Source organism: Olea europaea, chromosome 14, assembly GCF_002742605.1.
Source record: "Olea europaea var. sylvestris chromosome 14, O_europaea_v1, whole genome shotgun sequence".
NCBI classification, from domain to species: Eukaryota; Viridiplantae; Streptophyta; class Magnoliopsida; order Lamiales; family Oleaceae; genus Olea; species Olea europaea.
The window spans coordinates 10,018,708-10,028,746 of record NC_036250.1 but is presented as its reverse complement, the minus strand read 5'-3'; the positions used below and the strand labels follow the sequence as shown (position 1 = coordinate 10,028,746).

The 10,039-nt window shown below is 35.7% G+C and overlaps 1 protein-coding gene and 1 long non-coding RNA gene across 3 annotated transcripts; both read left to right on the top strand.

Moving 5' to 3' along the window:
* The first annotated feature begins 216 nt into the window (after nucleotides 1-216).
* Nucleotides 217-7,713, top strand: LOC111409102 (mitogen-activated protein kinase kinase kinase 1-like). Of its 2 annotated transcripts, XM_023039027.1 has the most exons (10): nucleotides 217-1,702; nucleotides 2,388-2,472; nucleotides 2,627-2,689; nucleotides 2,862-2,888; nucleotides 3,136-3,293; nucleotides 4,941-5,013; nucleotides 5,143-5,202; nucleotides 5,442-5,546; nucleotides 6,749-6,975; nucleotides 7,081-7,713. In XM_023039027.1, exons 1-9 carry the CDS (start codon nucleotides 516-518, stop codon nucleotides 6,959-6,961), a joined length of 1,971 nt encoding a protein of 656 aa, XP_022894795.1. In that variant the 5' UTR covers nucleotides 217-515; the 3' UTR covers nucleotides 6,962-6,975; nucleotides 7,081-7,713. The 2 variants fall into 2 exon arrangements, with proteins under 2 accessions (XP_022894795.1, XP_022894796.1); XM_023039028.1 differs by lacking the exon at nucleotides 2,862-2,888 and having other exon boundaries at nucleotides 218-1,702.
* Nucleotides 7,714-7,785: 72 nt separating this feature from the next.
* On the top strand, nucleotides 7,786-8,799 carry LOC111409101. Its single transcript, XR_002705423.1, has 2 exons — nucleotides 7,786-8,113; nucleotides 8,219-8,799. It is a non-coding gene; the product is annotated as an uncharacterized LOC111409101 (long non-coding RNA).
* The last annotated feature ends 1,240 nt before the right edge of the window (nucleotides 8,800-10,039 follow it).

Genomic DNA, 10,039 nt, shown 5'->3' with positions numbered 1-10,039 from the left:
TGCGGTGGTCGTCCCGCTCGTCATCCTACATGGTGGATTGTGATTTAATGTATTAATATGATAATTTTTTAGTCTTATATATCAAATCACTAATCATTACATATATTCTACGTAGGACGATTGTAATGATGAGTAATTGTAAATAACATTATTCTATTATATGAGGTAAAAGGGGGTAAAAAAAAAAGGAAAGAAAAAACGAAAGTCGCCATATAAGACATCCAGTCTAGTCGCCAATCCAACATGGCACCGCGTTTTCTCCTCAGACGCCTCTTCTTTACCACTACTTTTTCATTTCCCCCAATTCTCTCTCACTAAATTTCCCCAATAATACACACACAGAAGCGCGAATTTCGTAAACCCTTCAACCTTAATCCAACGAACTACAAAACCATGTAATAGAATTCCAACTGGGGAAAAAGAGGTATGAATTTTCTGATGTAACAATATTTTTTTACTTAAAATAAGCTTGGAATTCTTGTTTCAATTCATGGATTTGACTCTCAATCATCACAATGCATCGCATACCAAAAATCTTCATACGTAGTTCTGAGCGTCGCAAAACCCGCTCGAAATCTCGCTCCAGTTCTAGCTCAAGTTCCACTCCAAGCCGCTTAGCTGCGAAGCCGATTCCGAGACTCGAGCGGCTTAACGCTGTGAAAAACATTGACTATGAATACATTCCGTCAACTCCCTGGACTTCAGAATTATCGGCATCGTGTTCGTCTGAGGAATCTTTACGAGGGCGGTCGCGGGATTTCTACGGCGGCCAAACGAGCTTACGAATCGAAGGGATTGATGGGCAGTTCGAATTTATCTGTGAAACGCTGGGATTTTCTGGAATTGAGGATTTTGGGATACCTCTTGCAGAATACGAGGCTATGAAGGTCAGATCCTCTGATGCTCCTTGTCTAATTGGTCAGAAAATTGAGGATAGTAATGGTAGTGTTCTTGAAATTTCCGGCGGTGGTGGTACTTTGAATTTAAGGAATAAGAAAACCGAGGACAGTATTAGTAATGTAATTGATATTTCAGTTCCCAGTTGTAATAAGGTTGTTGAGGTAATTAATCACAAAATCGAGTGTAATGATTTCGAGGATTTAAGATTTTCGAATAGCAGTAATGGTAGTAATCTTAGTATTATTAGCAGAGGTGATGATGATGGTCTATGTGAACTATCAAAGAGGCTAGAGAATAGTGCAAGAATAAGTAATCTAGTTTACAGCAATAATGCAAGTGTTAATTTGGGGGAAATATGTAGAAATGGTATTAAGGGTGTGCGGCCACCAGTTCTGGCACCGCCGCCTTCAATATCATTGCCCGTGATCGATAATGAGTGCTCAACTTGGGATATTTTGAAATCATTAGCACCAGACAGTGATAAAAGCTTTTTGAGGTTTGAAAGAAGGTTTTGTTCAGAGGATGACGAGCAAGAGACTGAAGTAGCTGGTGGGATGAGGGATGACGATGAGGAAAAATTTATGAGGAAGAGAAAGATAATGATGAGAGAGGATATTGGTGTGATATCTGGGTCATGTTCATTTACCACAACTTCAAATGATGATGATTCATCGAGTACGACTACCGAGCCTGCATCCTATGTTTCACCCAATGAGAAGTTTAGCCGCATTATTGTGGACTGGCAGAAAGGGGATCTGTTGGGTCGTGGATCATTTGGGTCTGTTTATGAAGGAATTACCGGGTAAGTGCCACTTCTTTTCACCTTTTTTCCTGGGTGCTAAGTTGCAATGAAATTGTTGAGCATGGACCCGTATTTATAACAACCGGGTTTTGAATTTTATTTCTAAAATTTTGAACTCCTATTTCTTATTTATTTTGACAGCAAAAAATCTATAGAATTGTTCATCAAATAATGAAACTATGGATTCTGTTAATCTGATGTTCTAGTTTTCAGTAAAATTCTAAATTCTTCATCAATTAAGAAAGAAAAGTTTGTAGCTTGAAAGATTTCCTTTCCTTGCAATGGATTGCCCTTCTTCCCGATAAAGGCAGATAAAGAGCCACTCTAGTGGTTCAATAGATTCCAACTGCTGCCAGATAATGGTTGCTTTTAGAGAATTATTTGTTCAGACAACAAATCTTTCAAATGTAATTGTCTACAATGGATTTTTTTCCCCGTTTATTTGTGGTAAAAGACCCAAAGCTTGGTCTTGAAAAAAACTAAAATTTAGATAAAGAACCTTTCAACAACAATCGAGTGAAAAAAAAGTTCATTTATCCTGTAATATCGTTGCACAATTCTCTCTGTTATGAAAGAACACTGTTAAAAAACTTTGCACTTGTTTAGAGTACCACAAATACAGATGAATTCTTTTTGCGATAATATACTAATTTTTTCTTAATATATATACCTGCTTTTTCTGCAGCGATGGATTCTTTTTTGCTGTGAAGGAAGTATCTTTGCTTGACCAAGGGGATGAAGGAAAACAAAGGATCATCCAACTTGAACAGGTTTAGCTGCCAGTGCTTTGTTTAATTGTTCACTTGACTTCTCACCTACTTCTAGATTCATTCTCTCAATGGATCTGATAATTATTTGCTGTAAAACTCTCCACCTTTCCTCCAACTCGTTTCTTTACTATATGTTTTCTTCTTGCCCATTCAGGAAATTGCTCTTCTAAGTCAGTTTGAACATGAGAATATTGTCCAGTATTACGGCACGGAGAAGGTATACCCTTTTTGCAAATTAACTGTACATGTTCTCTATTATAATCATTATATTTTTCAGGTGGAGGGTGGAGGATGAGCATTTCTTGCTTTTAGCGTCTGTTTTCAGCTAATATTTGTTTCTTCAATTTCGGCATCACTGTTACAAGATTCTTTCCTTTTCCTTTTGCAAGATGCTTGGATTTTTATTCGCAGAGATGGTAGAAATTGAAGTACAAGATATAGAGAACTTCTTGTGTTGTCCACTATTTGAAAAATGTTGACAAAATTGAAGCTCACTGAGATGGAATCTTCTACCGAGCTTAACTTTTTCTCTCTTTTTTTCCCCTTCAGTCTTTCAATAACATCTTAATTTTCCTTGAGTATATACACCGTTTCAAAATTTGATTGAATTTTTTTCCTCACATCAAGATTAAAGTGCTGAAAGTCATATTTTTTATTTCGCAGGTTGAATCACATCTTTACATCTTCCTTGAGCTGGTTACTAAAGGATCCCTTCTGAGCCTTTACCAGAAGTATAACCTCCGAGATTCGCAGGTCTCTGCATATACTAGACAGATTTTACATGGCTTGAAGTATTTGCATGACAAAAATGTGGTCCACAGGTGATTGAACCAAACAACTCTGTGCTTCTGGTTTTAGTGATTTATTGCTTTGTTCCAAAAAAATTGGTTATGTTTTAAAAGATATTTATATATTAAATCATAATTTTTTTACCCATTCATGTGTTGTATATTTCAATTGAGTTTTGAGTATTTGCAGAGTTGCAGTTACACTTCTCATTAACCATTCCTTAGGGGCTGAGGATGACTACACATTTGTGTACATCTTGTATTCACTTCAAATCTTCATCAACATCCCATTATTTTTTGATATTTAGGCCCTGTTTGAGCCCCATTATTTTCTCATTAAAATGAAAAATATGACCGTTATCCATCACATCAAGTCACTATATTTGATTTTTTGTCTCTTGTGTGAGACCCATAACGACTATAGTTTTCATTCTTATTTTTATAATAATGTGGCTCAAACGGGGGCTGAAAATTTCTTACAGTCGCTTTTTTTACTTACATCAAGCATATTCACTAGAGATCAACCTGTATTATTTCCTTCTTGTTCTGCAATATTGTAGGAGAATGTAATTTACATAAGATCAATAATCCTATGCATGCGAATCTGTAGCGGTTTTTATAGTATGCATTCTGTTGTCTGGATTAAGAAACTGAAGTAGGATCAACCAATTTGTAGATTCTTTCTCTCACCTTGGTAAGAGTCACCAGCTATGAGCATGTTTTGATAAAACTTAAGAAAGTTACTCTTACAAAAGTAAGGGAACACTCTTCTGTTAAAAAATTCTAAAAAAGTTTTTTATTTTAAAGCTTCAAACATGTCTAGCTGAGCATGGAAGTTTACTTTTTCTGGGGGCTTTGTCCAACATGCTTATATTGTTCCAAGAATAATGCTACTTTGCTAGAAAATATGTGACATAATGGTTGACATAATAAATGTTGGCAAGATATGATTAGTTGAAAAAATTGATTGTATTTCAAACAATCCAGTGATAGGTAACCACATGACATTATGTCAAGTATTATGTCAGCCATTATGTCTATGTAGCATGATTGTTGTTCCAAATTGCTAGTTGATAGTAGTGAAAAAAATTATACCACAAGGTTTTCTAAAATGTTTCACTTCTAAATTTTCTTGACAAGTGATCAAATTATGTCCTTTCATTTAAGCGGTTCATATTGAAATTGGCTAGTATCATATACTTGAAAGTGTTCCTTAAAACAGGTTGTCATTTTGTTTTATATTTTTCAAGCAAGGCTTCTTAGAATTTTATGGTTAATTGAACCGTCTCCAGGAAATTGGAAGCTAATATTACAAAAGCATTTGTCAGAGATTTTTTTATTAGAAAACTAAAATTTGGGGTGAGGACTCTGTTTTTGATTAATAATGTCTGTCTATTCTGGAATACTTTATTTTAGGCTGCACTGTAAACTTAACAGGCAAGAGAACCAAAAAAAGGACGTTAGGTGAGTGGGTGACGAAGAAAGAAAGTTCATTTGATTATCAGTAACATATGCAATTTCAAGCTATCCTTCTCTTTCTCCTCTTCCTCATTCCTTCTCTTTCTCCTTTTCCTCATTCATGCTTTAAAAAAATTAAAGTGCAAATGTTTCGACGTGCTTCATTTATGCCAGCTGATTCTGTAACACTAAGATCTCACTTATTTACCACTCTTGTTTCAGAGATATTAAGTGTGCAAATATATTGGTGGATGCAAATGGCTTGGTGAAACTTGCAGATTTTGGCCTTGCGAAGGTTGCAGTCTCTAATTATCCCATCTTTTTTCTCCTTTTCAAAATAAAAATGCCCTCTTACTTTGCTTGGCAATATTTTACTGCGATTGTTGTTATGACAAATAATTTTGTTAGTTGATTCATTGTGCAGGCCACAAAGTTGAATGATGTGAAGTCTTGCAAGGGGACTCCTTTCTGGATGGCTCCTGAGGTTTACCTTGACCCTCTTTTCTTAACATTTAAGTAGCCTGACTAGTTGATATGTTCATGATACTAACTTGTAACATATGTGCCAAAGGCAGATATGTTCATGATACTAACTTGTAAATTGATTTCTTGGATTCAATTATTTCCCTCTTCCTTTTAATGTGCCAAGGTCAAAGGGAGATGAGATTTTATCTGCAACATTTCCTGTTGTGTTTTGCTCATTATCAATCTATGTTGCTGTAGGTGGTTAAGAGCCTGGGATATGGGCTAGCAGCAGATATATGGAGCCTTGGGTGCACTGTCTTGGAGATGCTAACCCGATGTTTTCCATACTCCATTATGGAACCTGTAAGTAAAGCAGTTTTGTTCTGGATTTCCTTAAAACTAGAGCCCAGAGGCTTGTAGATACTTCTTTGTCATATTAAAGAAAAAATCATAACTTTTGAATCGCTACAGGTCATAATGCTTGCCGATAATTATATAATAAATTTAGCCTACATTTGTTTCATTTTTATAAACTGGCACTTTTATCCGCACTTTTCAAAGACCCACATATACTAGCTATTTATCCACCACTCATATTATCTATTTATAATTTAAACCGTTTATAAACACTTCCTAAACATGTTCTTAGGATTTTTCTTAAACAATCGCTTTCTTTTTTTGTTAGCATATCCATAATTCCTAATAGAAATATATAAACGAAACTTTATTTAGAATTATTCTGGTTAATCTAGAACTGAAAGTACAATCCTTGAATCTCTGAATAGTTTAGGACCGCTTAAAGACTCGGATCATATATAAGATATACTAAACATTGTATTTATATAACTCACAATGATGGTAAAATAATGGAAATATCTGCCTCTTCCTCAAGTAGAAACTTTGTCTGTTCATTCTTACCAGTACTGCGTTGGCTATTTCATTGTCAAAATATCAATATGCTGTCATGTTGAAAGATAGATTATAACAATGAAAGAGATGACAGAAATATGAAGATATCTCCTCATTAATATGATTTTTCTTATGCTATCAGCCAAGGGAATGTAATTTTTGGGAACCAGAAATAGAGATGATATTTAATTTTGTTGGGTGGATATTACTCGGCCCCTGTATGACATACATTAAAAGCATGTTTGAGCCACATTCTAGGAAAAAAATGCATTATTAATGTCAAATCAATGAGAAATATGTGGTTAAAAAATAAGAAAAAGTTTTAGATGTGTGTGTACATTATTTTATTGAAGAATGTATGGTTGAAATGATGTTAAATCACTGTTTAAGAATGTATTTTTTTGAAAATAATGTGGCTCAAACAAGCCCTAAATCAAAACTCTTTCTTCCTCAAATTCATTTTCAGCCACATTTACAAAGTAAATTGTAAACCCAAAATTTTTTCCTACCTTTTAACCACTCATTCTTCAAAAAATCTCTACCCCAAAACTCGTTTTCCCCAAAAAATTCATTAGATGTCAAATAGGGGCTCAAGTAGATAGGTAACTGTACATTGTTGTTTTGGAGCATGACAGTGCATTCTCCCTGATTAACAGATGCAGGCGCTATATAGGATAGGAAGGGGTGAGTTACCACCGATTCCCATTTCTCTTTCCAGCGATGCCCGTGATTTTATCCTTAAATGTCTACAAGTTGATGCAAGTGCACGTCCGACAGCATCTCTGCTCTTGGATCATCCCTTTGTGAAGCGACCACTGCCAGCATCTTTGGGCTCGGCTTCTCCTTACAATTTTGGCCAGCGGATTTAAGAAATTCTTTTGAGGTAATAAAATAAATTAATTATCATTATCTAGTTGCATTGTCCTCTTCTAGTAAAAAGCCAACAGGGAATGCATAAGACCTGAAAGATTCTTTCATTCTTACGCAGATTAATTCTTTTTCCTTCCATGGGCACAAAAAATGAAAAGAGCGAAGGAGGAAAAAAGGAAAAACTAAGTGACCCCAAAAAAATACGGCTAGATGTTCCCCAGACGAGTAATGCCATCTACCATCAGTCATCATCATCATCAGTCTAGGTGGCAGTTTGGCAATTGGACAACGAATCAAGGGCCCGCTATCACTTAGACTATTGATGATCATTACTGATGATATATAGCATTATTCTCCCCAGATAGAGCACTTCATGCACTCCGCTTGGTGACGAATGCTCTTCCACCGGATTCTTTCCTTCCGAGTTCGACTCTCATCCTCTTATTGGACTATCGACTATCTGTCAGTTTCCAGATTCTTATTGTGCATACAGGAGATGTTCAAAACTTTCTTGACTATCTCGGGGAAGGCTCATTTTAAATTTTTTATTTGCTGCTTGTGGAAGAAATTTTTCCTTCCCAAACAGTTACCATGCAATTATTTTCTTGTTTGCTAGGGTGCTGTTTAGTTGTTCAACTTCTTTCCTACGGTTCTGTATTTAGCAATCATCAAATATAAATGTATATAGTCAATCGTCTACTTTGGGATTTGGGATCTTATTAAACGAACATGATGATATATCTTTTTTTCACGGCAAGTTCAAAAGTGTTGTCTACTTCTCCTGTTTATACATCTTCCATGCCCCTTATCCTAATCTAGAGTTTTCCCCAAAAAATTCATTAGATGTCAAATAGGGGCTCAAGTAGATAGGTAACTGTACATTGTTGTTTTGGAGCATGACAGTGCATTCTCCCTGATTAACAGATGCAGGCGCTATATAGGATAGGAAGGGGTGAGTTACCACCGATTCCCATTTCTCTTTCCAGCGATGCACGTGATTTTATCCTTAAATGTCTACAAGTTGATGCAAGTGCACGTCCGACAGCATCTCTGCTCTTGGATCATCCCTTTGTGAAGCGACCACTGCCAGCATCTTTGGGCTCGGCTTCTCCTTACAATTTTGGCCAGCGGATTTAAGAAATTCTTTTGAGGTAATAAAATAAATTAATTATCATTATCTAGTTGCATTGTCCTCTTCTAGTAAAAAGCCAACAGGGAATGCATAAGACCTGAAAGATTCTTTCATTCTTACGCAGATTAATTCTTTTTCCTTCCATGGGCACAAAAAATGAAAAGAGCGAAGGAGGAAAAAAGGAAAAACTAAGTGACCCCAAAAAAATACGGCTAGATGTTCCCCAGACGAGTAATGCCATCTACCATCAGTCATCATCATCATCAGTCTAGGTGGCAGTTTGGCAATTGGACAACGAATCAAGGGCCCGCTATCACTTAGACTATTGATGATCATTACTGATGATATATAGCATTATTCTCCCCAGATAGAGCACTTCATGCACTCCGCTTGGTGACGAATGCTCTTCCACCGGATTCTTTCCTTCCGAGTTCGACTCTCATCCTCTTATTGGACTATCGACTATCTGTCAGTTTCCAGATTCTTATTGTGCATACAGGAGATGTTCAAAACTTTCTTGACTATCTCGGGGAAGGCTCATTTTAAATTTTTTATTTGCTGCTTGTGGAAGAAATTTTTCCTTCCCAAACAGTTACCATGCAATTATTTTCTTGTTTGCTAGGGTGCTGTTTAGTTGTTCAACTTCTTTCTTACGGTTCTGTATTTAGCAATCATCAAATATAAATGTATATAGTCAATCGTCTACTTTGGGATTTGGGATCTTATTAAACGAACATGATGATATATCTTTTTCTCACGGCAAGTTCAAAAGTGTTGTCTACTTCACCTGTTTATACATCCTCCATGCCCCTTATCCTAATCTAGAGTGTCATGTCTCTATGGCACGTGACAGTGAGGTTATTGTCACCTTATTCCATTAAGTTGGAATGTACTTTTATTTATCGGATAATGACAATGATTCAATCATCACATAGATCACGTATAGCGATGATGAGAGTAATATTAATATAAAAAAGAAAAAGAAAAGTATTCATGGTAAAGAAAATTCTCAATTTACCCGTTGCTAAATAATGTATTTCATAGTTAAAAAAAAATGTCGTAAGTAATGTTACTGTATAGTATAAGATGTAGAGATGAGTTTAGGCTAAACAATGTGATATTGTAAATAATATTCTTTTAAATGGAAAATAAAGAAAGCTATCCATTTTATTCCACTTCTATAATATACGTCTAGTCTTTATTTGGATAAAAAACATTTGATTGAATTAGAAGTTTAAGTTAATAATTAATTTTTGTTACACGAGTTATGCTACGATGACAAAGGAGTTTGACAAAATTGGATAGCAAAGATGAATCTATACCAATCATTTTAAAAATAAATTTTTAAATCATTTGAAATTAGTGATTTGAATTTCGCCAACACACTTTGTAAAATCACTTTTGTACTCCAACTTTGTTGAAGTAGAATTATTGGCTTTGCAAAGCTACCCAAATAATTTATGAATCTTGCAAATGATTACACACCTCCCGAAAATTCCCGGTGGTGGGAAGGGGGACGCCTCGGCCCACCACGTCGCCATCCTTGTAACAGCCACTGGACTGGAGAAGATAATATCTTCTATGGAACTTCTTAACTTGACTGCAGCAGCCAAGACCTTAAACCTTTCCTAACAACGCGTAAAAAAGGTCGCACAGCACCATTTCCAATTTTTGAGTGTTAAGGTTTAAAAGTTCAAGTACTTATCCAAAAAAAAAAAAAAAGGTTTAAAAGTTCAAGCGGGATTCCGTTTCAATCATTGGAGATTTTTTATTTTGTAAGATTTTTGTTTATATTGATATTGTTGACACACAAAAAGTTCATCCCCAAAATCAAATAGCCCAAAAGAACGACCCAATCAGGCAATGCTGAATAAAGGCCCAAATAGGGAAGCCAATGAATGCGGTAATACCATCGCCCAAGGTTGCAAGTCGCCTAAGATTTGAG